The 14,275-nt window shown below is 47.4% G+C and overlaps 1 protein-coding gene across 8 annotated transcripts in view; it reads right to left on the bottom strand.

The window, feature by feature from the left end:
* Positions 1 to 14,275, bottom strand: part of Srgap2 (SLIT-ROBO Rho GTPase activating protein 2) — a 231,582-nt gene that overhangs the window by 43,439 nt on the left and 173,868 nt on the right. For 6 of the 8 annotated variants that reach the window (XM_021242341.2, XM_004862070.4, XM_087194163.1 and 3 more), the window contains 3 exons: positions 11,343 to 11,567; positions 7,851 to 7,952; positions 6,500 to 6,697 (listed from right to left, as the gene is read on the bottom strand). In XM_021242341.2, coding sequence (XP_021098000.1) covers positions 6,500 to 6,697; positions 7,851 to 7,952; positions 11,343 to 11,567 — 525 coding nt within the window. The remainder of the gene's footprint in view (positions 1 to 6,499; positions 6,698 to 7,850; positions 7,953 to 11,342; positions 11,568 to 14,275) is intronic. The other 2 variants (XM_021242342.2, XM_004862071.4) reach the window with 1 other exon arrangement.

The following is a 14,275-nucleotide window of genomic DNA, read 5'->3' as shown; positions in this document are numbered from 1 at the left end:
ATGACCTGCATCCCTAATGTTGGCGTGCGGACAATGGCTGGGCGCTCCGCCTGGGGAAGGTGCAGGATGTGAGAAGGTGAAGGCACCCAGGGCGTGCAGCACTTTATTTATGGTCTCCCATCCCCCCCGGAAGTCGGCGCTCATCTGTAGGAGACAGAAGCTGGGGGTAAATACCCTGGCCTCTCTCAGCAGAGCTGAGGTAGAAGGATTCCCTTGCTGCTGGACAGACTCCCAGAGAACAAGCTGAGACAGCCTTAGGGAAGGCAGCAATAGGCAGCCTTTTGGTGATTTCTGGAGAGCAGGGGCCGCGACAGGAGCTGTTTGTATCTCAAAAATCTTTTCCCTTGCAAGTTCTTACAACACACCAGTGCCTCCTGCTCCAGCCTTTACAATCAATATCATCAAAACTGAAAATTTTTACAAAAAGTAGGAAGAGAGGCAAACAAACTATTAGGTATTTGGTATTTTTGCTTTGCATCGTGGAATTCCAATTCTATTTTTATGGTCTCATTAATTTATTCCTCAGTACTTCCTAACTGGGACTGTCATCAATGAAGTTCATTTATTAGAAACTATCAACATCCTCTTTTTTCTTTCTCAGGCCTCTGTCACTGACAGATATTTTTGTTGCAGTAAAATGAAAATGGTTGAATTGGAATATTCTAGTCTTACCACTTATTAACTCTTCTAACCTTGGACAAATCACTTAACCTACTGAGTCTTGGCTTTTCCACCAGAAAAATGAGACTAATACCTTCTTCACAAGGTTACTGAAGGTAAAATAGGATAACAACCTGACTGTCAGCACAGGGGCTGGCACACAGCAGTTACTCAAAAAGTGTTTTAAAAATCTAAACCAACTGCCTCCTCAGTCACCCTAAAAACATTCCTTCCCTAAACTTTGCTTTGTGCTAACACATAAGCAAACTAAATCAAAGTAGAAGGATTCAGATCTTAAAAAAAGAGTAAGAGTAAGAGGCACAAGAACACTTTCCAAATTTCATTTTATAAAAATTTCTTCCTTTGAAATACACTCTTACCATGGGGTTATGAATCGCAGGACTTTGCCTACGCACTGGACTTAAACTGTGTGGACTCAAGACTGCAGCAAGGGGTGGGGTGGGAGAGAGCAAGGCCCAGTTGGCCCCAGTGCAGATACACAGATGTCACTATCCTGGCTGCTTCCCCACCATCTCGGCACGCTGACAGTTCCCCTCCTCTCTGTCAATTTTTCAAGAGGAAACAGCTGTTAGACAGAATACATAATAGAGTAAACCTCAAGAGGAGCACATCTCCCCAGTTTAATGGGCAGGGCAGGGGCATTCACTCATTTGTACCTGCTTAGCACACATTTACCAAGGCCTGTAGGGTGATAAGATGAAGAGAGCTCTCAGACTACAAATTCCAAGTCTGAGATATAGCACACACTGCCACAGTGGCCAAGGTACCATCTCCCTCCTATTACCCTACCCAAACCTGTCCCTAAGAATTCAGGCAGTCTGGCTTGTTATTTTATCAGCCATAATCCTTATCCACTTCCCCACCCATATCCCATACAAGAAGCTCACGCTCCAATGCTCTACACTAGGAAATACTAGGAGACATGGCAGTCTTACAAAGCTTTTTGGCTAAACAATGAGCACTACTGCCCAATGAGCAGAGAACTGATTAAACAAAGAGTGACAGGGCCAGGGATTTAGCTCAGTGGTTCTGTCACCTGCCTCGCAAGCGCAAGGGCCCGAGTTCGATCCCCAGTATCAAAAAAAAAAAAAAAAAGAAAGAGTGATACATCCATACAAAGGAATTCTGAGGAGGGAGATCTTTTTGAACACGAAGATCATTTCGAAAACAAATTAACTGACAAAAGTGAGGAGCAGTATGAGCGGTATACTTGCATTTGTCCTTTCTATTCTACTATATTTCTAATGCAATTTCTTCTATTAAGGGAAACTTACTGATACACCTCTGGTTACCTATGCATACAGTGTCTCTGGGAGGACACAGAAGAAACCAGGCTTGAGTCTGGCAGAGGGAGAAGTAGGGTTGTGGCTGGGACAAGGCTTGACTTTTTCCGAATGTCCTTTTGAAATCTTTGCAATCTTTAATAAAAACTATTTTTAACAAGCACAATAAAAAAGAGTAAAAAAAGTAGATGTTGCTGAATGATGTGTTACAGAAGATGAATGACAGGCATTAAGCCAAGGAGATCACTACAGCAAGCAGGAGGGAAAGTTGCTGAGCTGCTCTGCTCCTGAGTCTCGTCCTTGAGCTCCATGGCAGGAACGTTTAACCCGTGGCACTTGCTGAGCTGCTCTGCTCCTGAGTCTCGTCCTTGAGCTCCGTGGCAGGAACGTTTAACCCGTGGCCCTTGCTGAGCTGCTCTGCTCCTGAGTCTCGTCCTTGAGCTCCGTGGCAGGAACGTTTAACCCGTGGCACTTGCTGAGCTGCTCTGCTCCTGAGTCTCGTCCTTGAGCTCCGTGGCAGGAACGTTTAACCCGTGGCCCTTGCTGAGCTGCTCTGCTCCTGAGTCTCGTCCTTGAGCTCCGTGGCAGGAACGTTTAACCCGTGGCACTTGCTGAGCTGCTCTGCTCCTGAGTCTCGTCCTTGAGCTCCATGGCAGGAACGTTTAACCCGTGGCCCTTGCTGAGCTGCTCTGCTCCTGAGTCTCATCCTTGAGCTCCATGGCAGGAACGTTTAACCTGTGGCCCAAGACAGCCCCTCTTCACTCGGTGTGGCTAAGGCAAGCCAAAAGGCTGGACATGCCTTAAGAAGAGCCAGCAGCCTGAGAGCAGGTAACCAGAGTGCTGGGTTTAGCTGCTGCTGAAGGCCTTGGCCAAGCTACCCATTCTCATTGGATAGGTTTTGTTTTTAATCTTTCAAATGAGAAGCTTGGGTTCTTTTTCTTTTTTTTAATTTCTGGACAAGGCCTTACAGACCAGGCTGGCCTGGAACTTGCAATGTAGCTCAGGCTGGTCCTGAATGTGTGAACTTCCTACCTCAGCTCCCAAGTGCTGAGATCACAGGTGCGTGCCATGTAGCCTTATAATCCCATCATTATCGCCCTGAGACTCCTGCAAGCAACTGACCTGTATAGGCCATGCTTCAAATTGCTAGGGCCAGGGATTTAGCCCAGTGGTTCCGTCGCCTGCCTTGTAAACACAAGGACCTGAGTTCGATCCCTGGTACAAAAAAAAAAAATTGCTAACGATGTCACCCAGGCAGATTACTCCGATGACAGCCATGAGTGATCAGAAAACTGTCCCATCAGTCCTTCTGGTCACTAGACATACTATTGTGGAATCAAGCCATGGTAAAGGACCTTTTCCAAACTTTCCAAATGAAAGGAGCCTCTAGGACTGTGATGGTGAATCTTTCAGGGCTTTCAATGATACAAACAGCCTGCTGTGGCACACATGCCACAGGTTCTCCAGCACTCCTCTAGGATATGCTACTCTGAGAAACAAAGAAGGAAACATCTGTAGAAGCAACAGAGGGCTATGTACGGTTCAGCAAGCCTTACAAGTAGTCCCTCAGTTTAACATGGGGACCTCTTCCTCAATGTCCATTTCACTATCCAAAACAAGCCCTTTTATCCTGAAATGAATTATCTCATCCACATCAGGCACCATTATGAAAAATGATGAGCTCTTTGTAAATCTGTTACAGGACAAGCCCAGGCAGAAAGCATTCCTGTTAGCTAAGGAAATTTGTACACAATTTTGATAAGTAGCACCATGGCCACAAAAGAGGACATGGGTTAGAGGACATCACTGCATTCAGGTAGAAGGAGAAAGGTCAGGCAAGACTTCAGAGGTGGCCAGCTTGAATAGGGCCATTCCTGTTTCTGCTACAGGTCAATGCTGAAAATAAATGCTATAGATTCATTTAAGCCAAAGGTAATTCTGACAAAAACCTTGAAATACAAGTTTTATGTCCAAACAGTGTTATTATGAAAAGCTGCTAGAGAATATCCACCAAGCTCCTTAGACAAGGAAGCTAGGGCAAAAGCCCTCATTATAGTCAGTCAGTTCTCTAACACGCAGCCCAGTTTTTGCATGCCTTTATGCTTTTGTGCACCCCACTCCTCCCGCAAGGAACAATATTCTCCCCCGTCCTCTGCCCAATTCACGCACCCTTCAAGATCAAGTGCAAAATCACTCGCATGTGCTGCTTCCCTAGCGCCATTCGTGGCTGCCACGCATGCACATGTGCATGCATTAAAATATTTTATATTTATTTTCTTATTATAAAAATCAATCTGTTATTACTGCTTAGAAACATATAAAATAAAAATGAAAGCTCTTCCTTTGTATGCCCAGTCCCGTAACCCCTTTCCCTTTTCACTCTCCGCTTCCCAGGTCTGTAACAAGCCCGCAGTACATGGCCAGTGGGTAACTTAGTAATGACTGACGGTAATGGTGACGATAGTACTCAGCCAGAAAGGATAAATCTGAGTCATTTGTAGGAAAATGAATAGATCTTGAGACCATCATGCTAAGCAAAATAAACTACAGAAGGTTAAATATCACAGTTTCTCTAATACATGAAACCCAAAATGTAAATAACTTAGAGAGAAAAACAGAGAGACGATGGGAAATAGAGAGGTACACTCTGTGGAGATGGGGAGAGGATCTGAGAAAGGAGGGCAAGGAGAGGGCAGGGGAAATAGTAGTAAAAAAGATCAAGATGCGATATGAGTATGATCAATTCTCCAAGTGAATATAATTGTTACATATCACAAACATACACTAATACAAATGTAAAACCTGATAATGGTGCAAGTAACATTTCAGTGTTTGTTTACTGACTGACTGACTGACTGCTTGTGCTACTGAGTACTGAACCCAGGGCCTCTCACATGCTAGGTAAGTGCACTAACTCTGAGCCTTATACTAGCACCCTTCCTCCTTTGCAAACTTTTTTTTTTTTTTTTTTTGGTACCAGGGATCGAACTCGGGACCTTACGCTTTCAAGGCAGGCACCAGAACTACTGAGCTAAATCCCCAGCCCTGCAAACTTTTTTTTTCAGACAGGGTCTTGTTAAGTTGACCAGGCTGGCCTTGAATTTATGATCCTCCTGCCTCGGCCCCCCGAGCAGCTGGGATGACAGGTGTGCACCACAACCACTCGCCTAATTTTTAGCACTTATGAAAATTATGAACCACACAATGTGTTAAATATTTCACAAAAATGAATGTGCCAAAATGTCGTGCCATTATTTCTTTATGTCGATTTTAGTATTTTACTTATGTATTTGCTTTAAAAATACAATTGAATGACTCACATCCTATAACAACAGGCCCCAAAGTATCCCATGCTTTATAAAAAAATAAACACATACCCACATATGCACCTGTACATGCACAGGAAGGGAGTACACCCATACCCTTGTATCTCTAGGTGGTAGGGTTAGGGTATTCTTGTTTTCTTCTTTTTACTTCTAAGTTGTGTACAATGAGCATGCTCTTCTTGTATGATAGATTTTTAAAAGTGTTTTAGATGAATGATACTGTTAAATCACTCTTTCAACAGTCTTCTCCAGGATTTAAAAAAAACCCAGAAGAATTCTGAATTTAAGTAATTAAAAAACAGATTTACGAGAAAATAATCAAATCATTAGTGTTCTTAATGCAGAAAGGGCAATGTTCAAAGAAGAATTAAACAAATTGTTCCAGTTGGAGGAAAAATTCCATTTCTGCATGCAGACTGTGCTTCTTGACGGAAGAACAAGTTAATTTGTTTCATTCAGAATCAATATGCATATTCACTGGTTATATTTCATCACACATCTGCAAACTTAATTTTTCTTTTCTTGGTCATCTGAAGATTAGGAAATAAATTCTAGTTCAGGCAATAAATCCCACTTGGAGAGATCAAAATAACTTAATTATTAAAAAGCAGCCAACAGCCTTCCCAAGGACTATTAACACCACTTTAAAAAAACGGGCGCATCTGTCTAAAAGGAGACTGGAGATACAGGAGTAACGAAATGTTTTGGAATGCTCTGCAAAACGGCAACACTGTACATTAGGAGTCCTTTTTAGGTTTTAAGAATAATTACTGAAAGTACTTTCCCCAAAATGAAAGTTATACAATAATATCATCAGACTACCAAGGAGAGACATTAGCCTCTTCCAAACAAGTGTGTTGGCCAAGAAATCTTGATGTAGTTCCCAAGAACCAAGTGGTGACGCTCCCTCTCCTGATAGCCTGTGGCCAAGAAAGAGGCTTTCAAATGAGAGCCCAGAAGCTGGTTACAAATCCCTTTGGAAAGCTAAAATTCACAGTGGTATGCTCGGGAGCGTCCCTCAGGCCCGTCAGACACACGTGACTTGTAGGTCATGCCCTAAGAACAGAGAGGCTCCCAGCACACGAAGGTTCCAATCTGGGGCAATCAGAGTCCTCTCAGGCACCCGACAAGGACTCTGAGTCCCAAACCTCCCTCAGGGACCAGAGTGCCTGCTGCTGTTTGTTCTCTGAAGGCCACAGAGCGCCTCACCGTGAAGTAAAACTGCTCTGTCTCCTGCTGGTTGGCCCTCCGCTTAGCAATGCTGGGCTTGCTCATGAAGGTTTCTGAGACGGTTGACTTGACAGACTCCATGGAGTTGCTGTACTGGAAGCAGTCAGACACGTCGAAGTCTTCGACAGTCACGATGTCCTGGATGGTCTGCAGGGTGGCCTCCATCGTCTTCTTTACCTACAAGGACAAGGGCAGACACAAACTCCAAGTAGCAAGTGGTGGAGAAACTTGGGGACATGGGAGTGAAAGTGGGATGAGAAGGCTGGAGAACGTCATCAGAGGGTCCAGCTCTGCTTCCCCTGCTGGATGAGGGCTGCACCTCAATGGACTCTGGGACAGCACGCAACTCTCCACTGAGGACCCAAGATCCATTACCCCTTCGTGCTATATGCTTGACTCAGCTTTTACTTACTGTTAACTTTTAAAATTTAATGTTAGTTCTCCCTTTACAATGGAAGTGCTAAGGAAATGTGAATAAAACAAATTGAAACCAACCCTATTGTACAAAGAGCTAGCTAAAAGGTAGGATGGGCCAGGCAGGGCGGCACATGCCTATACAATCCCAGCTACTCTGAAGGCTGAGTCAGGAGGATCTAAATTGAAAGCTGCCCTGGGCAACTTCACAAGACCTTGTCTCAAAAATAAAATAAGGGCTGGGGATGTCGCTTAGTGGTAGAGCACTTGTCTAGCATGTAATTCTCTATTTTGAAAAAAAATCATCCCCAGGTTCTGTTTCCTGACCTTCAAAAAAACAATGAATTTGTTTTGCTACTGGGAAACAAACTGGTGCATCCCTGGCCCTTCCCAATCTTCTGGGAATAATATAACTGAGATACACAGAAAGAAACCATCTGAGCTCAGCCGAAAGTGGGATCATCAATCAAACTGTCCTTCTGAACTGGTTGTGGAAAGAAAAATGTACTGGGCCCAGAAGAAAGTCACCCTTTCCTAAGAGGATGGAGATGTTTGAAGTTTCAGAGTCAATGGCCTGTATTTGTCTGAAAATGCTGCAAAAAGCCAGGCACGAGAGGGTGGTTTCAGAGACACGATATTGTTCTCACAGCTACCAAGTGCCATTTTGATTAAATGTGTAGAGAGGAAAAAAAGCATTTTGCAAAAGCTCAAAATAGAACACAACCTTTGGCAACACAAGAGCAACTTCCTGGAGTTCAAGGGCAGGATGTAGCAGGGGGAAAGTCCAAGCCTACATTTGGCTAGGAAGTGTTTGCAGCAGCCCGGACATTCTCTGCATGCTCCTTCCACCTGCTCCCACATGGGCAGCAGTGAGAAGTTCAAAGGGAAGACTCAGATCCCTGGGTGGGACACTCACCTCTTCATTCTCAATCTTCAGAGTGGATAGGCGAGACTGCAGCTGTTGGCATCTCTGCACCAGCTCACTCTGGACAGGCTGCTGGGCACAGAGCTGGGAAGCCTGCCGGGAAAAAGCACCTCCAGGTCAGGAAGAGGATACAGCTTTTCTCATCACTGCTAATACAACTACTCATATTCAGGGTGTAACACTTGCAATGGAAACAAAATCCAAAGCCAACGTGTGGACCGAACAGCACAGAAAAGAAACGGGGAGGAGGTATCTATTTAGAATAACGAGGTTTCTCGCTCCGGAGCCCATCTTCAGGCTGATGCTTGGCAGGGGCAGGGAGGCTGGAGGAGAGTGCCTCGGGCAGCTCAGCCCCAGAAACACAATGCTTTGGCATGGCGAGGATTTCCTGCCCGAGGGCCAAGCGGCCACCTCTCCAGCCCTGCCCTCCTCCCACTTTACACCAGAGTGAAAGCAGGAGAGAAGTGGGTCAGGAGGCTCACTTGCTGCTGTTGGCAGCCAGCATGTGTTTATAAATCCAGGCCATACATAAGAACTCCGACTCAATGAGGGAGCATGAAGCCAGGAACAAGATCACTGGCTTATACTAGAGGGGCCCAGAGGGCACGGAGTCTGGCGGAGCTTGGCGCTTCCAGAGAGCTAGCATTTACCCGTGGCCTCCACTAGGTCTGTGTGGGACAGAATCCTTTGCAACCTGCCTTCCTCCTAGCACTGCTACCAAATGGCTTTCCCCTCTGCAAAAGGACAGCAGATCTACTGGCTCCTGATGGGGGGTGGGGCTATGCATGAGGTTGCCCACTGGCCCCAGGATGACTGATGAAGAGCAGGCTGGGAGAGCTGGGAACCAGGACTCCTGTGGAGGCAGCTCCTGGCGAAGAGGCCTCTGGATGAACTAGGCTCCTTCCTCTAAGCAAGGAGTGGACACGTTCACATGCTCAGACTATTCTCTTACTTGAAAGACAGAACTTCTCTTCATATGGAGGAGGCTGGGGCTTGACCTTTTCCTCCACTGGCTTTTAAGCTCCCCACTGGTCTGACCTCTTCCCTGGCCGAGAGACCGGTCCCAGCCAGCTCTCGGATCTGAAGGGAGCTGACTTCACTCTGGCTCTTGGATAAGGAGACACAATGGAGCAAGTGCGGTGGCCAGAACGGGTTAGTGCCAAGTGCGCAACTCTCTGCTGCCTGATGTCACCAGTCAGGCATCCCGAGCCCCGTAAGCCTCTGGGGCACCAAGGATGAAGCCAGGCACCACGCTTCGTACATCTAAAAGCACTTGGCATTAATTCATGTGCCGAGGGCCTCCGGATGCCAGTCAATGTGCAGCCTCGGCAATTTCAGCTTTTGGTCAGAATGTCACCTCAGCTTTGATCCTAGTTCAAGGGCTTCCAGACAGCTCTCTCCTGCTGCCTCCAGCTGACAGAAAACCTACACCAATGGGGATGCACTGGTTGCAGGGACCAAGGATGAGCTGCTCTCCCATCTATTTGCCACTCTCACGAAGGCTAGGTGAAAAAGGGTAACTTCGGGTGGGCTCAGCCACTGATCAGCTCTATCACAAAAAAGAAACACACAGGCAGAAGAACAAGCGATTGAGTCTTAAAGTAACCCAGACCTAGCAGGGAGGAATCACGGAGGGAAAACCACATCCAAGCCTGTTCTTTTAAGCAGCAGCAGAGCTGCTGATGCATGTTTTGGCAGTGATCCTGTACCAGGGTGCAAGGTAATGCCTTCCAGCTGTGCTCTGGAGTATGGAAATGTGGCTCTGACAGGGCTGAGAGGGGGCCCGAGTACCCAGCATCTGGATTCTCCCTTTATGGAGAGAAGCTTTTGGCTCAGAAGACGACTCAGTCAACACCAGAAAATGTATCGCTCCACTCAGCTCGTCCGCAAGTTCCACCGATTCTTGGCCAGGAATCCCAGTGGCAGCTGGAGAAGGGGCTTAAAGGCAAGTCTGAGCGGAAGCCAGGGCAGGTGAGGAATGGGGCTTCCCGGGGGCTGGTGACACTCCTCCCCGCCCGTAACTGCACAGGCTGCCATCCCACCTCCCCATCTGTTCACACACCGAAGCCTCCTAAGCCTCAGCAATGGAAACAAGCTGCAAGGGTTGGTTTTCCCCGGCAAGGAGGGCAAAGAAATTATCCCTGTTCTGTCTCTAGGATGGAAAGGTCCCACTCTCTATGGTGGCCTGCTGATGACAGCAAATCTTCTCCATACACTGCTACAGCTGTCATTCTGGAGCAGCGCTTTGTGGAGTGTCTGGATGCCGATCTCAGGGAAGCACTCTTACTGACGAGGGCATCTACTGCATCCACACCTCCTTTGGTGACTGGGCTGACTGTCCTTGGGAGCGCCTCCCACTGCACTACTCAGGCCACATGCTTCGGACAGACCTGTGACCCGGGCGTAAGCCAGTAAGTCAGTGGGTACCCAGCTGCAGTGAGTGGCTTGAGCAGTACACCTCACCAAAACTAAGCCAGTGAAGCACAGCAAGACTTCTCTGAAGAGGGAGCCAGATATTCCTTCCACTGGATTTCAACTGGGAGGGAAACGAGGCTGGGAAGTCACCTTCCCCACGGGAGGGCCCATCTGATCATGGAGGGAGGACAAGTGAGTGCTGGTGAAGTTCTTGCTTCAATATCCAACTATGCCTGGAGGTCCCGTCTGATCTTTTCTGTGACATAAGCCTATACACCTTCCTTCTGATGTGGTAGGTGAAATGGTACCTGCAGGTACGAGGCTTCCTCTGATTCGGACGTACAACCACTTGAAGTGGAACCAAAAGATTCAGAGCAATGAAAACTATGGACCTTCTCTTTCCTCTCCGTTCAGTCCATGCAGGCCTTTCTTGCTCCAGTTATCTGGGGTGAAGGATCTCTAACTGGGCCCCCGTGTTCATGCTCCCTTGCCTGAGCAACCAGCATCAGGCCTTGGGGATGGCATCTTAGCTTCTGCCCTTTCTGGAGGAACCCATTCTGTTCTGTCCAATACCTAAGCTAAACTATCCCCTTCATCACAGTCTTCTACAACCAGGGGAAGAGAGCCTCCCAACTCTGCCAAACATTAGCAGATGACATCATGCCTCTGTCCCCCGCCCCAGCCTCTGGGCCTGGCCCCACTTCCGCTCTCCCTTCTCCCAGACTTACTGCTGCAGGCACCTCTTCCCCCACTTTCCTTTGACCACACTGAGCTGTGAGCCATTTTTAGACACACCAGCTGTTCCTTTCGGCTGCTCCTCCCCATGCCTTCTTTTAACTCCCAACCTCAGCTCCCTCACTCAGCAGATGTAAGCTTCCTGAGGGCTCCGATCCCCACTGTCCAGAGCCAGGCCTGGTGGGCAGCAGGCTGCCCATGGCTGTCTGGTGAAGGAGAGAAACGTGCCTCCCCACCTGACAGGGAGCCCTCACCCCGGGAAGAATGCGGGCTCTACGAAGTGAAGCTACACACAAATTCACAGGGGGAGCAAGAGGATAGGCAGGGCCTTACCATGTCGCCCATGTGGGGCTGGAACTCAAACTTCATTGGGGGGCAGAAGACATTGTTGTACATCTCCATGAGGCGCTGCTTGTCACTGGTGGCATCCAAGTTTTCGACCGCGTTCTCGATGGCATCCAGACCCTCGTGCTTTGACTGTTCCAGATTTAACTCAGCAGACAGGAAGGTGCGCAGGGCCCGGTTTAGGCTAGCATGGTAGCCCAGGTCACAACACTGCTGTGGGAAGGAGAAGACACATGAGCACACCACCGACGGCCCCTCTGCTTGAAGAAAGGGGCAGATCTGACCACACTGGTGCACCTGGCTCTGCCGGAGGAAGAAGGCTGGCTTCTGAGATCTGGATGAGACTTCACAGTGGACTCTCAGGCCAACACTTACGGAAGAGGACCCATAGGACCTGATGGTGTCATTTAATCAAGTGCTGTACAGGGCTATTCCATGCACATGAGAAGGGTTGAGAATTTTCTTCTATTTTCACGTTTATCTGGTGACACCATTTTTGACAAAATGCAACCATAACATGACATCCTGCTATTCCCTAAGGGTCGCAGTAACTCAGACACTATATTCCAACTACACCAGGCCCTCTCAGCATTCAGGGGTCAAAATGCAGAGTGTTCCAACAGCAATTAATTTATACAAAATCAGCTCTAGGCAGGGTCGCCACCCCCACCACCTCCTAGAACACAAATAAGACAAAAGTTCTAAATGTGTTCCTGGGGAAATTCATATCATGAAATGGATTGTGATTTTTCTACAGCAAATGTGAAAAAGAGAGAGAGAGAGAGAAAGAAAGAAAGAAGAAAGAAAGATTGATTTAAAAGAGGCAACTGTATTTGAAAAAGAAAAAACAACTAGCACTAGCAGTAGAGCAAAGCAACCTGAACCTGCTCCTTGGACAGCAGAATGAACAGATTTGGCCAGGCAGGTAGTTCTCAAGGGGTAGCTCAGAGTTCTCAGTTCTGTGCCACACTCAGGCTGCTCTTGAGAAGGCAGCAGAAGGGCAGCCCAAGTAGTAGGATATCGAGCTCCTATCTCGCAACCAAGACATCTATCGATGTGAGATACTAGGATTCTGTGTATGGTCTGGTTTAAAGAACAAGTTCTTCTGGGAGAGCAGAAGTCTGAATATCCTTGGGTTAAATATAAGCCCTAAGCCCCTCCTCAGCAATGGCGCTCTGTAACTCTAGGCAACATTCCCTACCCCTCCTAAAGGACTCAGAGATCCAAATTCTCTGGCCATCCATTATCCCTTAATTGCTTAGCAGTGTTTCGGTCCAGATCCTGAGAAGAAACATCAGAGCAGAATCTATGGCTACAGTAAGGCCATCTGCCTGATTGTCATTTCACTGCATAAGCAAGCATCAAATTAACTCTCCCTCAGCCTTTCCCTCTCATCACGATCACCCCGGGAACAGCCACTATTGGGGAAGAAAAAGCACATGACAGCCTCCTCCTTCTAGGCATCTGATAAGCTCAGCAACAGAGCACCCGTTGGGCTGGGCTCTGGATTCAGCGCCAATAGGCTCTGGCAGGTGCTTAGCTTCTGCAGAGTAACAGCAGTTACAGCTTAACTACAGCCAGAGGATGGAAAGACATTAAATTCCGTGGGGAAGGAAGAGCAAATGGAAACTAGACAAAAGCGGCTGATTGGGAGACTGCACGTGCATCCTCCTCCAGAGAACTAGCCAGGCTGCCCTTGAACCTGCACACCTCCCTGACCAGCTCGCTATAGACCCTGGTGATGAGCGCTACGTCTAAGTCACGTGAGCAGAAGTGATGCTGCCCACACTGTGCATGTGAGGAGAGCTGCGGGGAGCAGATTCCCCTTCAGAAACCATTAGTATTTTTGGAAACTGCCTTTCCTTTCCACTTTCACTATCTCCATCTTAACTCATACCCTTACTTATACCACTGCAGTTTGCTTTATGGTCCTCAAATGTGACTTTTGTTGTGTCCTTGATAAAGAACCTAAAATATATCTCTCTTCCCACTCCCAGGGTAAACCCTACCTCCCTCAGTATTGGAAGAGCAGAGAAATGCTTCTATTCTCTGAGCATATTTACTATACGCCAGTGTACTAGTATAGTATTTGCATTCTACATCTCTAATCCTCATGATTACCCCAACAAGGTTGGTATTTTCTTAGTTTTCCAGACTAGGAAGCTGCAGCTCTGTGACAGTAACTAATCTGAGCAAGGCCACACAGGCTGAACCAACTTCACTCTGTACGCAGTCTGCCCACCCAACAGGAGCTCTTTCCTTCTGTCTCTTCTGCCCCAATCCAATGCCATACTCTGCTTAAAGCAGAGTATCAGAAAAGCACAGGCCCCCAATCAACTGAGTGACTATAAATAAGCCACTTATCCCTCTCCCTCACATAGGGACTCTCGGCCTCAGACTGCTGTAAGCTGCTAACAGAGGACACATTACACATATCTGACACTGTGTAGACATCTAACAGAGACCAATCGTCACCCCCTAAACCCACAGGCCCCTGCCCTAGAGCTCCCAGCTCTTCTTTCCAGAAATTTGTCCCACTCTTCTAACCTTTTGGGATTGAACCTAAATTCTAATTTCTAGCCTTCGGGAAACCAGCCTCAGAACCATGCTCATCTTCAGCCCTCCTGACACAGGATCCTCCCCCGCCCCCGATTCGGTGGCTTGATATTTCCTACCACCCCAACCAGAATGTGAGTTCCTTGAGAGCTTGGCCCATATCTGACTATTGTTTCTGTCCCTCCCCATTAGGTCTTGCTCATAGTAGGTATTTAACAAGGCTCAGCTGATGGAAGCCACAGGAAAATAGCCTCATCAGAAAGCAATGTACATGGGCTGAATACCGACCTAAGTCAAGTAGGTAGATACGGCCCTAAAGCTTTTGTTTTGCTCAAAGCAAGAGCTTTCCAGGCTGAAGCACTGGC

Source organism: Heterocephalus glaber, unplaced genomic scaffold, assembly GCF_053883595.1.
Source record: "Heterocephalus glaber isolate CG9 unplaced genomic scaffold, H.glaber_assembly_v1.0 deba00001600, whole genome shotgun sequence".
Lineage (NCBI taxonomy): Eukaryota > Metazoa > Chordata > Mammalia > Rodentia > Bathyergidae > Heterocephalus > Heterocephalus glaber.
Note: the sequence above shows the minus strand (reverse complement) of the source record. Positions and strands in the feature narration are given on the sequence as shown.